General features: G+C 45.4%; 1 protein-coding gene and 1 long non-coding RNA gene across 4 annotated transcripts in view; one reads left to right on the top strand and one right to left on the bottom strand.

Annotated features, from left to right (window-relative positions):
- The window catches only part of recql5 (RecQ helicase-like 5), a 99696-nt gene extending 87393 nt beyond the window's left edge, over positions 1-12303 (top strand). For 2 of the 3 annotated variants that reach the window (XM_051918941.1, XM_028819768.2), the window contains 6 exons: positions 1858-2007; positions 4790-5295; positions 5432-5507; positions 8334-8603; positions 8698-8770; positions 10032-12303. In XM_051918941.1, coding sequence (XP_051774901.1) covers positions 1858-2007; positions 4790-5295; positions 5432-5507; positions 8334-8603; positions 8698-8770; positions 10032-10228 — 1272 coding nt within the window. In that variant the 3' untranslated portion in view covers positions 10229-12303. Of the gene's footprint in view, positions 1-1857; positions 2008-4789; positions 5296-5431; positions 5508-8333; positions 8604-8697; positions 8771-10026 lie in introns of all 3 variants that reach the window. The other variant, XM_028819769.2, reaches the window with a different exon arrangement.
- Positions 12304-16615: 4312 nt separating this feature from the next.
- Positions 16616-22027, bottom strand: LOC127525873 (uncharacterized). Its single transcript, XR_007933446.1, has 2 exons — positions 21886-22027; positions 16616-17198 (listed from the first exon to the last, which is right to left on the bottom strand). It is a non-coding gene; the product is annotated as an uncharacterized LOC127525873 (long non-coding RNA).
- Positions 22028-23747: the final 1720 nt, after the last annotated feature.

Here is a 23747-nt window from a genome sequence, read left to right as displayed (position 1 = left end):
CAGTCACAAAGTTGAAGTTACGCAGGGGTTGGATATTCCAACAAGACAATGACCCAAAACACAGTTGGAAATCTACAAAGGCATTCATGCAGAGGGAGAAGTACAATGTTCTGGAATGGCCGTCACAGTCTCCTGACTTGAATATCATCAACAATCTATGGGATGATTTGAAGCTGGCTGTCCATCAAATTGAACTGAACTGGAGAGATTTGGTATGAAGAATGGTGAACAATACCTCCATCCAGAATCAGACACTCATCAGAGGCTATAGGAGGACAGCGTCTAGAGGACAAAAGGAGGCTCAACTAAGTCTTGATGTCATATCTCTGTTGGGGTGCACCTGTCTAATTTTGTTATGATGCATATTTTCTGTTAATCCAATAAACTTAATGTCACTGCTGACATCCTACTGTGTCCATAAGGCATGTCAGATATTACAAGGAAGTTGCTACTTTGAAAGCTCAGCCAGTGAGAAACAAAAATCCAAAGAATTAAGAGGGGCTCCCAAACTCTTTCATATGACTGTATTATTTTAGTTATGATGTTCCAGGTCTTGGACCACTAGGGTGACTGGACAGTAAAGGTGATGCGTTTCAGCATTTAAGAAATAAGTTTGTTCTCGAGAAAAGTGAAGCCAAAATGAAGGAAGGTGTTTTTGTTGGCCCTGAAATCCGTGAGCTGATGCTTGACGATGAGTTCAAAAGGAACCTGAAGCCCACTGAATCAGCAGCCTCATTCGTGTGTGGGTTGTCCAGAATTTTCTTTACTCCGAGCATGATGGGTGACTACTGTTGGTGCGTGCAAAGAGAGACGGGTGTGCAGTACAAGTGCAAAAGCAGACAATTATGAGCACACTGACCTCGCTTTTCTATTGAGGTAAATTGATGTCAACGTGTTTTAATGTCTCTGGTTTGTTTTCAGAATAAACACATTCAAACAATTTTGGTGAGACGGAGAACAAACTCCAGGTATCGTGTTGATATTCAAAAGTGTCAAAACGGCAATTATGTGTTTATGAAAAATCTGATGTGCTGGCTTAATTCCATCCACTATCCAACCTGCTATATCCTAACTACAGGGTCACAGGGGTCTGCTGGAGCCAATCCCAGCCAGCACAAGGCTGGAAACAAACCTCGGGCAGGGCGCCAGCCCACCGCAGGGCACACACACATACGCCCACACCAGGGACAATTTAAAATTGCCAATGCACCCAACCTGCATGTCTTTGGGAGGAAACCCACGCAGACACGGGGAGAACATGCAAACTCCACGCAGGGAGGACCCGGGAAGCGAACCTCAGGTCTCCAGACTGCGAGGCAGCAGCGCTACCACTGCGCCACCGTGCCGCCCTGGCTTAATTCCGATTTCATATATGAAATCAGTGTAAAAAACTTTAATAGAGAGCTGCTGTGAAGTTCCCAGTAGCAAACAAAAAAATATTCTCTTGTAGACGAGTGTTACAAATGTTGCGGAGATCAAAAGAAGCCTTTAAGGTCTTGTTACATAAGAGGAAATGAGTAACGGAGCCATTATTTGCAGTACAGTGGCGTGTGGCCTGGTGGGTAAGGTGTGTGCCCTCAGGTCACGGGCTCAAATTGTGTGACCCTGAACAAGTCGCTTCACCTGCCTGCACTCCAATTGGAAAACCAAAGAAGTGGACACAAGTGTGCTGCAGATTAAGGTGACACCCCCAGTAATAATGATGATGATGATGATAATAAGAGTGTTTGAGGTGCTGCCTGTTTCTTAATGCATGAAGTATTGGCATTGATTTAGAGACTTGCCAGCTCCTGAAGGCCACCAATAATGCAATTGTTACATGTATTAAATCTAAAGGTGTATTTGTTTGTCGTTCAGGTTTCAGAAATAAAAAAGGCTTTGACTGATGGCCAGCCGTTCCCAGACAGGACTGAAGGAGCCGACGCTGACGGACAAAACAACAAAGCGGCAAATGCCGAGCCCGGAGTGCCCTCCGAGGGCTTTGTGCCCGCCTCTCAGCTTTATTCAGTAAGTAAGCTGGCATATTGTGTGGCAATTCAGAAAAAGAGAATACGCATGCAATGAATGTAAAGTTGAGTTTATGATTACATCTGAAGTGATTGTAGAATTTAAAGTTACTCTGTAGTGTGATGTGTCGCGTGTCAGGTTAAAATTTAAACTATTCTGGCTCTTCATAAAGTGGACGGAATTCTGTAAAGTTTGATTAAATGTAATCATTATTACTGAGCCTGCGTTTTAAAGCGCTCAATTTTTTTTTGTTACATTAATAATATACCATGTGCAGTAAATAGAGACCCCCAGATCTTCTTAGAAAGTCTGTCAGCTTTTCTTGGTTTTGCTGTTGCCCCAGCATTTATATGATAATGAGAACTCGGTGTTGCAATTACTGTGAAATTCACTAAACTGTACGTGTGACGATGAAAACCTCATAAACCAAGTGGTGTGGCATCCACTGTAACTGAGTGACGCTGAGCAAGTCGTTAAATATCCAGTAGTGGCTCGAGGGCGTCCTCGGCCCCGATATGTACAGAGTTGTTAATAATAATAATGTATTGTGAGAATAATAGCACAGTGAAATGTTTACTTATTGTGCTGATTCTGTTTTACAAAGTGCTTGCAATTCACAAAAGTATTCATTTATGTCTTTTACAACATGAGCTCTGGGAGTTTAAGAAACTCTCTTGGAATGAAACGCAGTCTTCAGTGGGCATCTAAAGAGGAACCTTATGATTGTAGTTGTGTGTCTTGGCCACTTGTCCTTTGAAAAACTACATGGTGGCCTTTTCTACTCGTCGTTCTGCCCTCTGTCTGTGCCACGCTTCTTATCTTCTCTCTTTTATAAATCTGACTTGAAACCCACTTCCTGATCAGTGAGTACTTCACCTCATATTGGGATCATTGCAAACAAACTCAACACTAATAAACAAATTCTCTTCAAGTGTAATGTTAGAAACCTTAATTATCTCAACATTTGCATGAGTCTTGAAAATTTCTTTTTCCCCTTTTTGGGTATTTGTGCACTTTTTTCTTTTTTTTTATTTGTGTTTTGCCAGTTGTTTGTAACCAAGGGATCAAGTCCTGGGTGCTCCCTGTGTGGAGTCTGCATGTTCTTCCTGTGCCCACATGGGCTTCCACTGGGCACTCTGGTGTCCTTTCACAGTTCAAAGATAAGCTCTGTGTGTGTGTGTGTGTGTGTGTGTGTGTGTGTGTGTGTGTTCTCACCCTAAGATGGACTGGCACATTGTCCAGGTGGTGGTCCTGCCTTTGTGACTGATGCTTGCTGGGATTGGCCCCAGGTTCCCAGAAACCCTGCTCTGGATAAACAGGTAAAAAGATGGGTGGATGAATTGTAACCAACTTTTTTTTGTGAAGGTCACTTTTATACAAAGTACTTATCACTGAATATTTTATTACTGCTAAATTTCCTGTTGGAACAGATACAGTATCTATCTATCTATCTATCTATCTATCTATCTATCTATCTATCTATCTATCTATCTATTATATACTGCTTTTCTCTATTATATAGTCCATCCATCCATTATCCAACCCGTTATATCCTAACTACAGGATCACGGGGGGTCTGCTGGAGCCAATCCCAGCCAACACAGGACACAAGGCAGGAAACAAACCCCGGGCAGGGCGCCAGCCCACTGCAGGGCACACACACACACACACTCGGGACAATTTAGAATCAGCAATTCACTTAATTCTCCTGTCTTTGGACTGTGGGAAGAAACCCACGCAGACATGGGGAGGACCCGGGTCTCCTAACTGCGAGGTAGCAGCACTACCACTGCGCCACCGTGCCGTCCTCTATTATATAGTGCCTTTCATATGTATCTAATAGTATATAGTCCCTTTCCTAACTATCTTCGTATTATATATTGGTTTCATATCTATTAGTCTATTACATAGTGCCTTTCATATCTATCTAAGATATAAAACCATTATATAAGAGACAGACAGACAGATAGATATGAAAGGCACTATATAATAAACTAATAGATATAAAATCGTTATATAATAGTTTATTATATAGTGCCTTTCATATCTATCTGTCTGTCTGTCTATTTTATATAACGGTTTTATATCTATTAATTTATTATATAGTGCCTTTCATATCTATCTATCTATCTGTCTGTCTATCATATAATGGTTTTATATCTATTAGTTTTATTATATAGTGCCTTTCATATCTTTGTCTATTATATAATGGTTTTATATCAGTTTATTATATAGTGCCTTTCATATCTTTGTCTATTATATAATGGTTTTATAGCAGTTTATTATATAGTGCCTTTCATATCTATCAGTCTTTGTCTATTATATAATGGTTTTATATCTATTAGTTTTATTATATAGTGCCTTTCATATCTATCTGTCTGTCTGTCTATTTTATATAACGGTTTTATATCTATTAATTTATTATATAGTGCCTTTCATATCTTTGCCTATTATATAATGGTTTTATATCTTAGTTTATTATATAGTGCCTTTCATATCTATCTGTCTGTCTGTCTATTTTATATAACGGTTTTATATCTATTAATTTATTATATAGTGCCTTTCATATCTTTGTCTATTATATAATGGTTTTATAGCAGTTTATTATATAGTGCCTTTCATATCTATCTGTCTTTGCCTATTATATAATGGTTTTATATCTATTAGTTTATTATATAGTGCCTTTCATATCTATCTATCTCTGCCTGTCTCTTATATGATGGTACTTTTCTTTCCGTCTTTGATCGTTGACCCAGCTTTCCTTTGCTTTGTTTTCTTGCAGTTTAAACCCAAGCGTATTGGCGCCGGACTCCGAGGCTCATCCAGTGTTTTCCAGTGCGCCTCCACACTTGTGTCCGCCGGGAATGCTGACAGCGAAGAGTCTGACGCCGGCACTCCAAATGAGAAAGAACAACCTGAGCAAATATGTGGGACGTCTAAAATGCGCTTTTCATGGGACTGTCCCCAAAACAATAAAAAGTTGTCCAAGAAACAGACTAAGCTGGCTGAATCGGCCAAGAAGGATTCCCAAAATATTTCAAAATTCTTTGTTCAGAAAAAGGAGACCGACGACGTGGGGACGGCTGAGGTGCCGTCTTCAAGTGAATCCGAGGAAAGCACTGGAGCCAAGAGTGAGCCGCCGGTAGCCCCCCGTGACAAAGACCTTCCCGTGGAGACGGCAGCCCCTGAAGTGACCAGTGACGGCCGTGCGGATCAGATGGCGCCGTCGGTGTCAGGGGAGAACCGGAATGGCACTTGTCTTGAGCCGATGGGAGAAGGGCAGAGAAGGTACGATGCTGTTTGCTGGTTTAAAGTTGGCCTGCTTAGTTAGTGTTGTTCTCTTCAGAAAAATGTCTTTCAGAAATAAAAACAAAAAGAATCAAATGACAACGACTTGTTGATGCTTCCCTTTTGTGATCTGCAGCTCAGCATTTGAGAAGGAGATGACTGGAATTGGAGACGCGAGTTCAAGACCTGAGAAAAGGTCGCTGGCCCAAGAGGTATGAGGACTGATTTTAGGACAGGGCTGTCGGGTCCGAGTGCTCGCTGGCGTAGTTTGAGGGCTCGCCCTCCGTTTTTTTGTTTTTCTGAATAAATATCCATACGGCAAACCTCAAGTAACAGAGACGCCAGGATTTACACTTCATCCTACCGAGGGCGTCCGATTTCCTCCTTCAACGCGTCGGTGTCTGCGCCCAGAGGACCCCCTTAATAAACTTCTATCAGCGTGTAATCGGTCAACTTCTTCTCCTTCTTTCAGCTGCTCCCGTTAGGGGTCGCCATAGCGGATCATCTTCTTCCATATCTTCTTGTCCTTGTCATCTTGGTCTGTCACTCCCATCACCTGCATGTCTTCTCTCACCACATCCATAAACCTTCTCTTAGGCCTTCCTCTTCTCCTCTTCATTGGCAGCTCTATCCTTAGCACCCTTCTCCCAATATACTCAACATCTCTCCTCTGCACATGTCCAAACCAACACCATCTCGCCTCTCTGACTTTGTCTCCCAACCGTCCCAACTTGAACTGACCCTCTAATGTCTCATTTCTCATCCTGTCCATCCTCATCACACACAATACAAATCTTAACATCTTTAACTCTGCCACCTCCAGCTTTCTGGTCAGTGCCACCGTCTCCAGCCCTTATAACATAGCCGGTCTCACTACTGTCCTGTAGACCTTCCCTGTCACTCTTGCTGATACCCGTCGGTCACAAGTCACTCCTGACACTCTTCTTCACCCTGCCTGCACTCTCTTCTTCACTTCTCTTCCACAATCCCAGTTACTCTGAAGCGTGTAATCAGTCAACAAAGAACAATAAAATTCCTGGCTCTGAGGGGCATGCGAGTTGATGGCCTCACTGTTGCTGGGTTGTGTGGACCACACCTAAGGTTGTCCCCCCCCCTTTAAAACAGACAGATTGTACCCCAGTTGTCCCAGTGAAGCCTTTTAAAGAAGGCCAAGGGTGCGTACAGACAGACAGGCAGGACACACAGCACACGGTTTATTTAAGGGGGGGGGCAGTGCTTTTTCTTCGCTCCCCACTCCCAGAGCACAGCACACGAGGGTCCAGCCCAGAAGCCTTACCTTCCTCTCGTCGTCCTTCCGCCTCCACTCCCTCCCAGGTAAGCTTCGTCCATCGACTCCCGCTTCCCGAATGGAGTGAGGCGGCTCCTTTTCTTGAGGGTCCCGGGACCAAGTCCAGGTGTTTTGTCCTGGTAGAGCTCTCTCTCTCTCTCTCTTCCTCTCCCCCTTTTGTATTACTAACGTGTAGCCTATTTACCGCTGTTTCTCAGGTATTGGACTTTTTAATGTGTGCATTCTTTGTCCAAACCCTAACAGCCAATAGGGTGTCGTGCTACAGAATTGGCCTCTGATGCAGGCCAATCCCAAACAGACCAATGGGGGCACACAGTACCTGCCCCCCAAAACCATTTGTGCAGCTGATGGTAGTCTGGCTTTCCTTGGGGGGGGGGGGCCCTGCAGAGAATCACTTGCCAAACTGGTTTCAGGCACACACCCCCACCCCCCCACCCACAACAAAGAGATTCAATCCTAAAAGGGGGGGGGGGTCTTAGCCATCTAACCATTGCTGTTCTTATCAATGATAGATATGTTGTAATATTTATCAACTTACATGTAAAATGTCCCACCACAACACACTCCCACTATAGGGCTCTGCAGCTCCCCTTGGTGGCCCAACGGAACCCAACAGGGCTAAACCAAACTCCAGTTCCCAGCATGCCCTGCAGGAATCCATGGTGCCGCCCAAGAGGGCTGCCCTCTAGTGTCCCAGGGGAGGTACTGCCTCGCCGATGCTCTCTCAGTCCCACCCGGTCCTTCCATCCCATTGGTGTCTGAGAGCCACCCCCTCAAATACACACAATGAAGCAAACTTCTAACTTGGCTAAAGGTCAGAGAGCAGCCACGGTGAGGCGGCCCCCCGTAGCGTTGCTTGACTTGTCGTTGGCTAAAAGTCGTGCAGCCTTGGTCACGGCGGCCCTCGCTGTTGTTTTCATGCTCTTCTCCACCGTCACCACCAGCGGTTCCAGAGTGTGTGCTCCATAACTGGGCCTGACCTCTCAAACTGCTTGGTGGGCCTCTCTTGAAGTGACGTCAATAAATGAGTGTGGTCTGCTCTGCCCGTTCTTCTACAGTTGTTCCTCCTCCTCCTCAACTGTGTTGATGTGGACCCCCAGGTACCCCAAACACCCCCACCCCCCAATACAGACTGTTTGGCCCAAGCTGTTTCTTGGTTCCGCCGATGTCAAGTTGCAGACGATTCTCAAAGTTCTCCACCGGACTTCTCTCCTCTGTGCGCTCCTCCTCTTCCTCGAAAGACCCCATAAGTGCAGCATCTTGTGAGAATCTCCCCCACTGACCTGACGTGCTGCTTTATGTCTAGTCGGAGGTGTGCAGGTGACAGGCCTGTCCCTTGTGGTGCCCCAGCGTTACTCGCCCAGTCCTTGAGCCTCACAAGCCCACCGTCTGCTCCCCCTCAGGTCGGCCATCATGCCGGACACCTGTGTGTCTCTGAGCTGACCCCTTAACTGGGATGGCTGGATGGTTAGGAACCCACTGGAGAAACTGAAAAACCGCATCTGCACAGGGGGAGAAAAAAATAGTGTGCCCACTTGCCGTGTGCCACCACACGCACCCTCTGAAATGTGCAGAACTGCTCATCTATGAGTATGAGGGTCCCAGCACGTCACTGATGAATGGTTTTAGTTTCTCGTGTTTTTCATGTGCGGCTTTGTGCGTTTTGATCGAGTTCCACGTGTGATGGCCGCTGCTGTTGATTTTGCAGTTAACTTGTTCCTCATTTCAGGAAGACAAAAGTCCTGATGTGCCCAGCGTGAAGAGGCCACGCACCAGCGCCGTTTCCTCAATCCTCTGTCAGCCCGAAGGGAAGGAGACCACCACCATGAAAAAGAAGGTGACCTTTGAAGAAACCACAGCCGATGACAACGACGCCACCACTGTGCCTCCGTGCGACCAGGAGACCACCACACGACAGCCGGTGTCTCTGAAGGAAGCTGCAGAGATCGTCGTCAAATACCTGACTCCCTTCTATAAGGGGGGCCGCTTCGCATCCAAGGTCAGTATGGAGCAGCAGCAGCCGCCGCACGTTAGAGTCGTAGTGCCAGCCTGAGGAGTAATGACCCAAATGTCCTCTCGTGTCCCCAACACAGGAACTCTTCAAGACGTTTGCCAGATTCCTGTCTCACCTCCTAGTGGAAGGAAAGACGGTCTACCGGAAAAATGGTGAGGAGCCGCCACTCTGTGAATTGTGGGTGCAGGACCTGAAACGGGGGGCACTTCGGCCATTCTTTGTCACCTGACCTCATTTAGTTTGCGCTCTTCAGCACTGGTAACCGTGGCCAGCTGTCCCATACAGTGCAGGGCGTGGCTGCAGCGTCTCTATGTAGAGCCCCCATATACAGTAGTGTGGGGCTCTCCAGCTCCGACCCCGGTGGGCCGCACTGACTGCAGGTTTTCATTCGGACCCTTTTGTTAATTACTGGCCAGTTTTTGTTGCTGATTCGCTTCTTTTCCATTCATTTTACTTTAATTGACTTGTTAATTAAAACCCGGACCCCTCAATTGTCACCCCCCCCGATAATTAGCAGTCTAACAATAATGAGGGTGGCACAGAGGGTAGCGCTGCTGCCGGGCAGTAAGGAGAATCAGGGTTTGCATTATCAGGTCTTCTCTGGGTGGGGTGTGCGTGGTCTCCCACAGTCCAGAGACGTGCAGGTCAGGTGGATTGGCAATCCTAAACTGGCTCGTGGGTGTGGGTGTGCACCCTGCCATGGACTGGCACCCTACCTGGGGTTTGTTCCTCCCTTACGCCCTTTACTAGCTGAGATCCAGCAGCCAGAACTCTGTTCAGGGTTAGAAAATGGCTGACTGACCGTAATGAGATACAAAATGAGCCAACACACCCACGGCTGACGCGTGCCCACCACACGATATCTGAACATGGAGGAGGGTGAAGGTCTCAGTAATGCTGATCTGCTCTGATCACCAAAACATTTTTACCAGAGGGGGTGCTGCCATCTAGTGTACCCGGGTTTACCACAGCTATGCCCTATTGTCTCCCAATGTACTGGCTTCCCGGCCAGTTAGCAGTCTCTACTCCATGCCCACTGCAATGCCAACACACCATTCATAGTGTTAGCATCTTCTGCCAATCTCTTGCAGAGAACATCTGGGTTTTTTTCCTCCCCCGTTCCTTTTGGCCAGGGTGCCGTCCATCACAGGGTATATTTCGGGTATGCTGTTTTCCCCATTTATGCCACTTGTGTTTTTTTTGTTGCACAGCAGGCCGCCCCCCTCAGTTGAGCCCCAGTGGCTGACCTGTTAGGCCACCTTGCCCAGGTCCGGACTTTGCAGACCACTTTTCTCATGATGTCTTTAAGCTCTGCCCCCTCGTGTTTGATTGGTCCAAGTGCTCCCCTGAATTTACTTCTCGTCTTTTTTTTTTTTTTTTTTTTTTTATTTGTGGGGGGGTTCACCAGTCAAGGAGTCGGCCCTGAAGATCATCAAGAGCTTCTTCAGGACTCGCCAGAAGTGCGACAGCGAGGACGACTGGAGTTACCTGCAGAGCAAAGACTGACGCCGCGGTACGGAGAAAGGACTGGGAATGTTCTGGAAGGACACCGAGTCCTCCATCGTAACACCTGCTGCCCCATTTTAATCCTCGGTGGAAGCTGCTTTTAGAGTTGAGAACGTCGTGGCAGAGAGGAGTGGATTGAACCTGGTGGGACGATTGCCTGCCCGGTGGGCACAACTCGACTACATCCCTTCATATTTTTTTTTTTTATGTATGTGGCCAGTATGGATGCTGGCGTGAGTGACAGACGGAGAGAGGAGTGTGCACTTTGTTTATTATTTTAAACGTCCCCCCGTTCTGGACACAAACACTTCGCCGAACACATGGCTGGAGGAAGTGGCGCTTGGCTGTAAAATGTAGGATGAGAGTTTATTGGAAAGCCCACCTTGCGTCGGTGGCACCCCACTGAATGTAGGCACCAGCGTCTTTGTGATCGTCAGAATGGAAGTTAGAAGATGGCGGGGGCCGACACTGTCGAGTCGCTGCTGGCTGAAGATCTACGGGACGCGTCACCAGATTGGCCGACGTACGGTTTAGGGTTCAGGGTTAATTTTCTCCGCTCTAATAGGTACGAAGTAAATTCATCGACAGCCCACTTCTGCGTTTAGCGGATTGCCGGAGTTGCGGTGCACCACCGAACGAGAGTTCATAACTCGGTGTGGGTCATCGTAAAGGACGGGTGGAGCCGTTCCCGTCTGAAGACCCTCAGCGTGGTACAAATCGTTAAACCGTTCCAAGTCTCCTACTCTCTGCCATCAGTCGTGGGATGTGAGTTTTTTCCCCCCCCAAAGCCCACTTTAGTATTCATCAGCTGTGGTGCGCCGCCAAGCGCGAGTACGGAACTCGGTGGGATCCTTGTAACGGACGTCGAAAGAGTCGCATCGTCAAGTCGCTCCTGGCCTACAGGACCCCCCTTCGTACTGTCCAGCGTCCAGAGTTTGTTTTCTCGGCTGTAACACTTCATCGAAAGCCCGCTTGTGTGTTTGGCGGACTGCCGTGTCTGATCATCGTAATGGACGTTCTGAGATGCGGGGACCGAAATCGTTGAGCTGTTGCTGGCCGAAAGATCTTGAGGTGTAGTTTGTTTCGTTTTATTGGCTGTCCTTCATTAGGATGCGAGTTTTTCCAACGCCACGTTTGTATTCAACAGATTTCCGGCGCACAAGGGAATGTCGGACGCGTTGACCTGTTTCGTTTTTGCCCCGTGTTCGAACATTTAGTGTCTGGCTGTGGATCTGCAGGCCACATTTAATTTAAGGATATCACACTACTAACGAGGCTCCATTTTATGACACTTTATAATTATTACAATTTATGTTTCGGCATTGACGTTAGTTTGGGAAAAACTGGTGTCGCAGTCGGCCATCTTGTAGGCGGCAGCCGCAGCAAAGGAGACGTCCTACATGCCTGGGTGAGATGACATTCAGGCCAATAACGTGTACAAATATCCCATTTAATGTGAATTGTTGGGATCTCGATGCCTGGCCAAAAAAAAAGATGAGTTGTTTACGCTCGACTTCCGATGTTCTGCTTCTCGTCCCGAGCGCCGCTGACGTTTCACGTTTTGTGTGAACTCAACTCGGCATGAGCCGACTCGTTTGTGCGTGACACACGGGCCTCCTCGCCTGTAGTACTGGGACACGCCGGGCGCAGCTGGTTGTCCTCGGTAGTGGGCCGCGTCTGCAAAACTGGAGATCTGCTGGTGAAGAGAAGAACTTGAATTGTTAGCCGACTGAGACGATTTAGTGGTCGTTGTAGCTCATCTGAGAAGATCCCTGCATTATCAGGCACTTTTAGAACACTTGGTTGCATTTATTTATTTTCCCCCAATTGACTTTTTTTTGTTTGTTTTCTTGGTTATAAGAAGTGACATTCGTGACCTCCTGGCATCGGACCGCCGCCTTCGCCGAGTCTGCGTATCTCGAGTTTGTGTTCAGCAGTGACTTGACTGGACTCTTATGGATTTTCTTGTTTGGATTTTTCACAAGTGTTGCATTGTAAGAACGGCAAGCTGAGAGTGAAAGGTAAGTCTTGGTGGTCTGCACTACGACCTGGTAATGTCCACTTAAAGTGAGAAACCTCTTCACTGTGACCGGAGATGCCTTATCGGCCATATTGGCGGAATTCTCTCTAAACGCTAATGTAACAGAAAGAAGCAATAAAAAGCTGTTGATGAACCCCAGTTGTGTGTGCGTTGTGCTTATTGAGGTCGAGAAGAGCTCAGGGCGGCCCCCTGCCTTCAAGTTTGTACTTCAAATGATGCCAGCTTTAATAACACGGGGGGGCATGCAGGAGATGGAAGCTTTATATATAGTGCCTTTCATATCAGTCTGAATATTACAAAAGGCGTCTTTCTTGTATTTAGGCCTAGGATCTCCTGTTATATAGTGCCTTTCATGGAGTGACTTTCCTGTCTGTCACACACAGCCTTCAATAGCCATTTTATGTTTTGATCTGTGGATGTCACGTTTCATGGCTGTCTGTGATGTATCACTCTTATCTGGTAACTTGCAAATCTTTGTCCTTTTTATTTATTTATATGACTACGTGTATATATAGTGACTTTTTTAGAAATGTTTTTTGTGGTTTCTTTTCTATCCATCCATCCATTTGTCTCTAGTGCTATTTATTATACAGCACCATTAATATCTATTCTCTACAGTGCCTATGGGTGGGCCGAGGGCCTGGCAGCTTGTCACTCAGCTTCTCTTTATTTTATTTTCTTTGTCATTTAAGTGGCACATTTTTGTACCTTTTGCCTTCCGTGGGGCTGTCTAAGGTAGTCTCCTGTTATATAGTGCCTTTCATACCCATCTAATGTACTGTATGTATATAATGCTGCAGTATCATTCCTTGTGCCGTCTGATTTCATGTCCTACGTGTTATTTAGTACACTAATATTCAAGCTTTTCTCTTCCTATCTAACAGAGTGCTGTTTAAATCTGTCTGATGTTGTGTCTCATATCGCCCTGTGTATTATTCAGTACCTTTCCTCTTTATCTAACACTGAGCTTTTTCTATTTTATAGTGCCTTTCCTCATACAGCCTAATAGGTTGTGCCTTTCATATTTCATATAGCACCTTATCAAATACGGTATATGGTGCCTTTTGTCATATTTTCTAATCTGTTCCATCATCACAGGTGGTGCCCGGGCCGTTGTGGTTTCCTCCATTTTAATTTGTTGCTCTATTATATAGTGCCTTTCATATCTGTCCATTAATTTGATATTGTGCCCTGTCTATGATGTAGTGTCATTACCCCCACTACCTGTATATAATATAGTGCCTTCCATAATAGATGACTGTTTTGGACAGCCCCAATTTCCCCCCCTACCTGACAGCTTCAGCTCTGCCCTCTCCCACCTTTTGAGGGGGTCCATCCCCACTTCACCTTATGGCTGTGTCCATTCTCTAAGGTGACTTTCTCCTGCCCTCATTCAGTCCGTTGTGTCTGCCAGCTTGAGGCTCTGCGGCTTACTGATATCCTCGGTGGTCCGCCTGGCCTTTGTTTCTGATTTTTGGGAGGAAACGCCGGCCAGTCATAGAGTGTGAAGTTTAATATTCTATGTGTCCTTTGTATTTAAAGTAAGAAATAAAAAACAAAAACGAGAGCCACTTGTCGTGCCAGCCATGTGTGTTGTGTGGCAGATATCTGTGCCCCTTCTAATGGCTGCCTGGCCTGTTACGGTCCCACCAAGCTGGTTGCTGTCAGTTTCTTCTTCCAGCTTCTCCACCGTTGTGTAATGTAATTGTCTTTGTACCCAATGCTGCTGAGGTAGGTTACAACCCATCCCACTCCCAGTCTGGTCCCGTTACTAACTAAAAATTTGTTTGTTTTTTTTTTTTTTAAAAGCAAACTCTACTTCGAATGTGTGCCAGCTTTTGAACGTCTGTTTCACTTCCAAAAAACAAAATGTGACCTTCTAGATCTTTTTAACTTCATGCTGACGGGTGGAAGGACAAGGCAGGTCTGTTATTTTCATCCATCCTCTTCCGCTTATCCGAGGTCGGGTCGTGGGGGCAGCAGTTTGAGCAGAGATGCCCAATAACAAAACACCGCTCGGGTTCAGATCGGGGGGGCCATTCCTCCCAATCACGCCCTTCCAGGTCTCACTGTCATTGCCCACGTGAGCATACGAGGGAGTCCCCAGAAGGTATGCTCTCCAGCACCCCCTCCAGGGACTCCGAACTGCTGTTTGGTGCATACGCACAAACAACAGTTAGGACCCGTCTCCCCACCCGAAGGCGAAGGGAGGCTACCCTCTCGTCCACCGGGGTAAACCCCAATGTACAGGCTCCAAGTCAGGGGGCAATAAGTATACCCACACCCGCTCGGCGCCTCTCACTGGGGGCAACTCCAGAGTGGACAGAGTCCAGCCCCTCTCAAGGAGATTGGTTCCAGAGTCCAAGCTGTGCGTCGAGGTGAGTCCGACTATATCTAGCCAGAACCTCTCAACTTCGCACACTAGCTCAGGCTCCTTCCCCTTCAGAGAGGTGACATTCCACGTCCCAAGAGCCAGCTTCTGTAGCCGAGGATCGGACCGCCAAGGTCCCCGCCTTCGGCCACCACCCAACTCACACTGCACCCGACCTCCTTGGCCCCTCCCATAGGTGGCGAGCCCATGGGAAGGGGGACCCACGTTGCCTCTTCGGGCTGTGCCCGGCCGAGCCCCATGGGTGCAAGCCCGGCCACCAGGCGCTCGCCATCGAGCTCCACCTCCAGGCCTGGCTCCAGAGGGGGGCCCCGGTGACCCGTGTCCGGGCGAGGGGAAAACGGCGTCCAAATTTTTTATTCATCATAGGAGGTTTGTTTAACCGCTCTTTGTCTCATCCCTCACCTAGGACCAGTTTGCCTTGAGTGGCCCTACCAGGGGCATAAAGCCCCGGACAACAGAGCTCCTAGGATCATTGGGACACACAAACCCCTCCACCACGATAAGGTGGCAGTTCAAGGAGGGGACTGTTATTTTCAGTTAGAAACTAAATATCTGACTGGCAGAGCTGGGTGTGCCCATTTGCCCACTAGTACCTGCAGACCAGAAAATGGAGCCAAGTATGTTGGAGTCAGAATGGTGGCTGGAGAAAGGCGGTGTCACTTGGGCATGGATGTGGGTGTGGTGGGGTATCAAGTGCAACAGGAGAGAAGCCACGACTCGCATAGGAGCTTGAAAAGCGACACTTCAAGTGGGACTTGGACATCTGGAGCGACATCAGGTCTCCCTCTACAGCAGAAGCCAAAGGCTGGCGTTGATATCACTGGACAAGAGAGCCAACCCAATGTGAGTTAGAGAGGGGAAAAGAGACCATCTTCTACATGAATCTGCACTGAACACTTCACAATACTGGATTCAGTGCTTGGAAGAGCGTCCTCTACTGGGAGACTTGAGCACTTGTGGGAAATGATGAAGATCTCGGGTGAAACTTGATGCCTGCTCCAAATCGGATCGATGAATTGTCTCTCGTCATCTGTGGTATCCATGGATAGTCCACAACAAACACCACGTTCAAGCACATGGCTTCTCACAAGTGTAGCTGGCACCAGAGGGCAGTGATGGTCTTTCTAGCTGTTTCAGCCTCGATGTTTGACACTCTGGAAATGAGAGGTGCTGTGCCGATTCGGACAGAGGTGGTACCCTCCGACAATTTGCTGCCATACCTGGAGAGGACCTGGAAGGCGAGTCTGAATGGACTGCATTAAAGCTGAAGACGTGAAACACCAGGAGGTAGTCTGTACCAGTCATAATGGCAACCCTGTGAAGCGACTCCATGCAGTGCTAGCAGGAGGGTGTCCAGATTTGACAGAGCAGTACCAGCATGCCAAAGTGAAGCCCTTTGTGGAGGTGTAGTTTGGTGAGGACATCACCCAGGCAAGGGGGCGGCAGTGGGGGACGGCACAGCACTGACCTCCAAGTGAGGATATCCTTGAGGAGTAAGAAGTGTCACTTTGAGGAACTCCTAAACCTGCTGGATGTGACCTTTTTAAGTGGCGATTCGAAGGGGTGAAGCAGGAAGCACTGGTTGGCATGGTGTCCACTTCACAGGTGTGTACGGGTGAGATGAGCTGAACCTCGGGTCCAGGAGGAGCAGTGATGGCACTCAACTCGTGAACACCAACCCTCGGAGTCCAGGCAGGTGGCCCCTGGTAGGTCCAGTGCAGTTTCTCTAAAGATTGCTGAGCAGCAGTGCGGCCACAGGCGGTGGGTTTAGTTTTAGAAAACAATTCTGTCTTTGTAGATTTCTAGCATCACTTACTTTAGCTTTAGCTAGCGTGTGGTTTATATTTATTTCTTACTGAACTAATCTTTTGAAAAGAACATCACTCAACAGCACTGCTTTAAAAAACATTAGTAATGATTTACATTTTATATTATTTTGTAGTAAAATACAGTTTTGGTTTAATATATAATAAATATTTTTTTTCCTTTTCTAAACCTGAAACAAGTAAAAGAATGTATATGTTCATCGTAAGCATAATTAACATAAATAACCATAAATTCGGTATCAGCAGTTTACTTATTTGTATGATAAAAGTTTATAATGAGGGTCATTAGGAATCTTTACTGAATAAGTCAAAGGAGAAAGAGCTGAATAGAGCAGGAGTGTTTGAAAAGTTAACGACACGACCCGTGTGTGTCCAGAGAATCCCGAGGCCTTTGGTGGGCCTCACTGTCATTGAACAAGTTAAACATCTGGGGGTCTCACCCACCGCTCATTGCGACTCGCACGGTCAGCACGAAGCAAACGGTGACAGGAGGAGGAAGGCAGCTGTGCTACTGCAAGGTTAGTGAAGACGAGCAGCCCGGGTCTGTCTGAATACTTTTTAAACACTCCTGGTCGATTTCAGCAAGTGATTCTTTAATACATCGAGAACATGGCTGACTCCTGGGCACCTGGTAGGTTATGCGCAGTAGGAGATGGTGTGGGCTTCATGTAGGGGAGCTCCTCGGGTGTGTGTCTAGCACTCCTTCTAGTGCTCTCTCTTGATGGCAGCATTCCCATCTCAGAGCCGGAAAGACTACTGGAAGTGTTGGCAGCGTTCTCCATAATGAGTGCAATCACATGGCACAGCTCTCTTGCCTGAAAGATTAAAAAAAATATATATATATATTATGCAAAATGAATGCTGAATTTTAGACACTTAACACTAAAAGTAATTTATTAAAACACATCATAAAAATTAATAGAAGGCATCCCATCACTAAAGAAATTTGTCCAGTCAAGAGGCTTTATTGTCATACCAACCATGCAGAGTATTGCACCTTTGATCCAAAATTTGTACCCACTGTACATGTTTATTATATAAGTTACTCCGAAACCCCTCTTAAACGATGATACGACGGGAAACAAATACTTTTTTTTTTTAAACACCTCTTTGCTCGAGCAGCTGGTGCCCTCACGCATTTTCTGCAATTCGCTTGCCATAACCCCCCCCACCACCAGCGGTAGGAGCCATTGTGAAGAGGGGTGCTAAGCGCACCCCTTGGAGACCCCCCCTTAAACGGTGATACGTTGGGAAACAAGTAACAGGCGTTTTTTTTTTCTCGCCTCCTCTTTGCTCGATCAGCTGCTGGCTTGCTGCCGCGTGATCTGCATTTCATTTAAAAGCCTGTACAGCACCTGAATATTTAATCTCTTTTTGCTGTTCTGTTATTTCCCCCCCCCCCCCACCGAGTGATATTTTCAGATTGTTTGCGCTAATGTGATCTTTACTCTCATTTTGGGAGACTTTTGAATTTTTCTACTAACATTATTTCTAACCTGCTCTATATGTGCATCACGGAACTTGCGTCTGAAGGTTGTAAGTACGACGTGAAGTGAAAGTGTCTCTGTCTCTCTTCAAAAGATCACGTCTCGGCACAAGTTTTTATATATAATATATATATATATATATATATATATATATATATATATATATATATAGGTGCTGGTCATAAAATTAGAATATCACGACAAAGTTGATTTATTTCAGTAATTACATTCAAAAAGTGAAACTTGTATATTCAATTCATTCATTACACACAGACTGATGTATTTCAAATGTTTATTTCTTTTAATGTTGATGATTATAACTGACAACTAATGAAAGTCCCAAATTCAGTATCTCGGAAAATTAGAATATCAATTAAGACCAATGCAAAAAAAGGATTTTTAGAAATGTTGGCCAACTGAAAGGTATGAACATGAAAAGTATGAGCATGTACAGCACTCAATATTTAGTTGGGGCTCCTTTGGCCTGGATTACTGCAGCAATGCGGCGTGGCATGGAGTCGATCAGTCTGTGGCACTGCTCAGGTGTTATGAGAGCCCATGTTGCTCTGATAGTGGCCTTCAGCTCTTCTGAATTGTTGGGTCTGGCGTATTGCATCTTCCTCTTCACAATACCCCATAGATTTTCTATGGGGTTAAGGTCAGGCGAGTTTGCTGGCCAATCAAGAACAGGGATACCATGGTCCTTAAACCAGGTACTGGTAGCTTTGGCAGTGTGTGCAGGTGCCAGGTCCTGTTGGAAAATGAAATCTGCATCTCCATAAAGTTCATCAGCAGCAGGAAGCATGAAGTGCTCTAAAACTTCCTCGTAGACGGCTTCGTTGACCATGGACCTCAGAAAACACAATGGACCAACACCAGCAGATGACATGGCACCCCAAACCATCACTGACTGTGGAAACTTTACACTGGACCTCACGCAATGTGGATTCTGTGCCTCTCCTCTCTTCCTCCAGACTCTGGGACCTTGATTTCCAAAGGAAATGCAAAATTTACTTTCATCAGAGAACATAACTTTGGACCACTCAGCAGCAGTCCAAAGGCGAGACGCTTCTGACGCTGTCTCTTGTTCAAGAGTGGCTTGACACAAGGAATGCGACAGCTGAAACCCATGTCTTGCATACGTCTGTGTGTGGTGGTTCTTGAAGCACTGACTCCAGCTGCAGTCCACTCTTTGTGAATCTCCCCCACATTTTTGAATGGGTTTTGTTTCCCAATCCTCTCCAGGGTGCGCTTATCCCTATTGCTTGTCCACTTTTTTCTACCACATCTTGTCCTTCCCTTCGCCTCTCCATTAATGTGCTTGGACACAGAGCTCTGTGAACAGCCAGCCTCTTTAGCAATGACCTTTTGTGTCTTGTCCTCCTTGTGCGAGGTGTCAATGGTCGTCTTTTGGACAACTGTCAAGTCAGCAGTCTTCCCCATGATTGTGTAGCCTACAGAACTCGACTGAGAGACCATTTAAAGGCTTTTACAGGTGTTTGGAGTTAATTAGCTGATTAGAGTGTGGCACCAGGTGTCTTCAATATTGAACCTTTTCACAATATTCTAATTTTCCGAGATACTGAATTTGGGACTTTCATTAGTTGTCAGTTATAATCATCAAAATTAAAAGAAATAAACATTTGAAATACATCAGTCTGTGTGTAATGAATTAATCTAATATACAAGTTTCACTTTTTGAATGGAATTACTGAAATAAATCAACTTTGTCATGATATTCTAATTTTATGACCAGCACCTGTATATGTGCATCACGGGACTTGCATCTGAAGGTTGTAAGTATGACGTGAAGTGATGTGTCTCTGTCTCTCTTCAAAAGATCATTTTTTATTTTATTTATTATATATATATTCATGGCATTCATAGTCTGTGTCACAATCTGATAGTGTGGGTGTTTACCTACCAGGTAACGCTTGTGGTTGGCCAGCAAGTCTGCTAACATCTGCCACAGTGCCCTCAGTTTGTGAAGAGCAGATCATAGAATGGTTGAAATAGTTTACTGTCAAATAATGCAAAGAGTACGCGACACGTGTTTCGCCCTCATTCTGGGCTCATCAGGCGTACACACTCACTGCACTCCCTCTCGGGAATCGAACCTCGGACGTCAGCACCAGAGGCGAAGCCCCTAACATTGCGCCACGGCGTGTGGTTCGTTTATTTGACAGCATGTAGATCGGGGTAATTACATTCACGGCATTCGTAGTCTGATTCACAATCTGATTGTATGGGTGGTTACCTACCAGGTAACGCTTGTGGTTGGCCAGCAAGTCTGCTAACATCCGCCACATATATAATATATATATATATATATATAAATATAAATAAACAGATTGTATTTGTAGAGGCTGTAGGCACCTTCAGAGCCGCTACAGCACACCGCCCTGACCTGGGGTGATTTGGACTGGTTTTGTAAATTACAGTTTGCTTGTTCAATCTGCTGTTGTACGAAGTTCTTGCATCAAGCAAGGTTTAAAAAAAAAAAATATTTCTTTAACTTCCTTTTTATCATATAAGCTGTCAATTTCCTAATCTTCCTCCTCTTGTCACTGCTTTATAACATTGAGAGTCTAGTGTGGTTCAACTCGATGATGACAGATCCACACTTAACTCTACTCTTATTTCCTAAACACTTTTGTTTCAATAGAAAGTCGTGGTTTTGACATATTAAGAATATTTGTTTAGACAGTTGATCAAATAATCCATCTACAATATGATAAAAAGCTAAAGCATGTGCGTCCTGTTCCTCCTCAGAGCAGTCTCATTAGTCAGTTTGGCTTTGGTGTCCGCACTCAGTGTAAGCGTGAGACACACGAGGAGGAGTAACGGTAGCGGAGGCTGGCTGACCGGCGTCTTCAAAGACAAATCGAAAGGCAGCTCGAGAACAATGACAGGGACTGAGAAGTAACGCGCGCAACAGAGGGAGCAACCAGTCGAGTGACATTCAGATGCACAAGGATACACTGTAGAGGAAAAGCGCTGAAGGTACATGCAAGGAAAAAGACAGCAAATGTTTTTAAATGTATTCTCTTACAGGTAGTTTGGCTGGTATGATAATGAAATCTGAAGTCGGATTCCTTTAAAATGGGCTTCTGTTCAGTCAGTTTTCTCACCAAACAAAATAGTTTTTCACACTTAGACGGGACTCCGTCAACTTTCAGCTTGCTCTTTCATATTTACAGTCGTGGCCAAACGTTTTGAGAAAGACACAAGTGTTGGTTTTCACAAAGTTTGCTGCTTCAGTGTTTTTAGATCTTTTTGGTACCAAAATATCCTCAGAGAGCAACTTCTCCCAACCATCCAAAAACAGTCTGATGACCAACAATGCATGATGGGACACCGGGCCATAAGGTAAAAGTGAGAACTAAGTGGCTCGGGGAACAAAACATTTTGTTTTGGTCCCTGGCCAGGAAACTCCCCAGACCTCAAATCCCATTGAGAACTTGTGGTCAATCCTCAAGAGGTGGGTGGGCAAACAAAAACCCACCAATTCTGACAAACTCCAAGCATTGATTAGGCAAGAATGGGCTGTCATCAGTCAGAATTTGGCCCAGAAGTCAATTGACAGCCTGCCAGGGCGAATTGCAGAGGTCTTGAAAAAGAAAGAAGGGCCAACACTGCAAATATGGACTCTGAGCATAAACTGAATGTCATTGTCAATAAAAGCCTTTGAAAGTTATGAAATGCTTGCGATTCTACTCCAGTAGACCAGAGAAACATCTGACAAAAAGATCTAAAAACACTGAAGCTGCAAACTTTGTGAAAACCAACACTTGGGTCGTTCTTCAAACTTCTGGCCACGACTGTAGTTCAAACACCTGAGATGGAAATCAAACCCAGGTGTGTTGTAAGGCATCAGCGCTAACTATTGCACCGCTCCCCGGGTTGCAGTTATTTATAATCTAATATACTTGCAGGAAGACATGTTCTAATTTTATTAAACAGACTACTGATGGAGTGTGTGGGCAGTGATTATGTTAGACGGCTGTAGACATACCTGCTTGAGACTGAAGACCATCAGTTCAGGAGCACTAGGCGTCCCATATGTGACCTTCACTTCATGAAGCTTGTCTCCCTTGTTTGCTTTCTCGGACCTTATTGAAAGCACATTCTGCAGTGGTATTCTAAGCAGTGCTTCCCTATGGACACAAAAAAGTAGGACAGTGCATTAGTGCAGGTTCTTCAGAGAGGTGCCAGACTTATTCAGGTTTAATGCTTTGTATACCAAAATATTAAAGGTTTGGTCAAGAATGGGCTATTCAACCCAGAAGTTTATCAATTCATAGACGCTAAACGTTTGTATAATTTGTAGTCTAGATTAGTCTACCATATTACATGCAAATTTATTCCACATATGTATGGACCCCTATAAGAAGAATTCTAATGTTTATGCAAATCTACCCTTAATCAGCTCCCCTCTGTGCCCGTGTGTTGTAGTTCAAGCTGGCATCCCACCTTACCAGCTGCCTTCACAATTGTAAACGTTCTTTCCTATTGTAGCCATTCTCAGGAACGTCTCCATTGATGTGTTATCCAGATGTGGACTCCCAATGTGTGCTTTAACTTCCAGCACAAAAGCTTCTATTCACGTTGCAGCACTAAAATGTAATTCATGATTTTTTTTTTCTCTTTCGTGCTGTTGCCCGTTTTTTTTCTTACTTAATATTTTACTTTAAGAAAGCAGAACTACAGACGGACCAGCATGTGCCAAAAACTGACATCGGTCAGCCAAAAACAAGAGGTAATGATCTCTGTTAAAAAGGAAATAATTTTGCCCTTAATCCTTTACATCTTTGCATAAATTTACAGATATGATGGCATGCCACGTTAGTAGCAGTTTCTTCAAGTATCATTTTATTTGTATCACATTCAGCTGATTTTACTTTCTCAGATGTGAAATTAAGGACCTGCATTATCGGTCAGTTGTTCCTTTTTTTTTGGCATAAACTTATAATGTCAACCAGCTGTAAAATAAACCCTTTCAGTTGAGCACATTTTTCAATGTGTTGAAATTCTCTCCAGAAAATTCAGCATATTGCAAGCTGCCCCATGGGAATCCGTGGAGTAACACAGGTGGCGGGCCGTCAGGGCCTTCAAGGCCTTCTCTGCTGGCTAAAAATATCTGAATCCACAAACTGATGTTAATATAATTTTGTCCATGACAACTTATTAAATAATTCCAAATAGTCTGTCCGCTTCCTTTCATAGCTTTTCCGATGGCTGTGCTGCTTCCAGACATGTATTTTCGTATTAAAGCATTTAACCAATCACATTTCAGCCATCATTTGTTGCCAGGCAGGGTCAAAGTCAAAGAAGTCTGCCCGGAGGCCTTCACAATCCGTTCTGCAGGCCCTCTAACACAAAATAGATGTCAATTAAACTGTTGCTTCAACCAATCAGATTTTGAGTTGGTTTCACTAGGGCCCTCTAGCAGACGTACAGCAACGTCACCGTATTCAGACCCATTGATTGGATAGGATGGTGTAATAGAAAAATCTGAATGAGAGCATCATGGGGCAGCCGTACACATTGGTATGTTTGGCGGTGACCATTCCCGTGTCCACTGCTTCTGTCGAGCGGACATTTTCAGCCATAAAGCGAATTAAATCTTATGCCAGACATACGACTGGGCAGGTTTGACTTTCAGCATTAGCTTCGATGGCGATAGAAAGGGACTTCATGATGGAACTGAAGCGCACAGATGATCTGTACGACAGAGTAATTGAACTGTTTTTGAGGAAAGAGAGGAGGATGGATTTTGTTTACAAATAATCCGAATTTTTGGTGAGTAAAATGTTGCGATTTTCCTAAATAGTATTGCAAGTTTATGAGTTGTTATTGATGTTTTTTATGTGTGTC

The sequence above is a fragment of the Erpetoichthys calabaricus genome, chromosome 14 (genome assembly GCF_900747795.2).
Source record: "Erpetoichthys calabaricus chromosome 14, fErpCal1.3, whole genome shotgun sequence".
In the NCBI taxonomy this organism is placed as follows: domain Eukaryota; kingdom Metazoa; phylum Chordata; class Cladistia; order Polypteriformes; family Polypteridae; genus Erpetoichthys; species Erpetoichthys calabaricus.
This window is presented reverse-complemented; position numbering and strand designations above follow the sequence as displayed.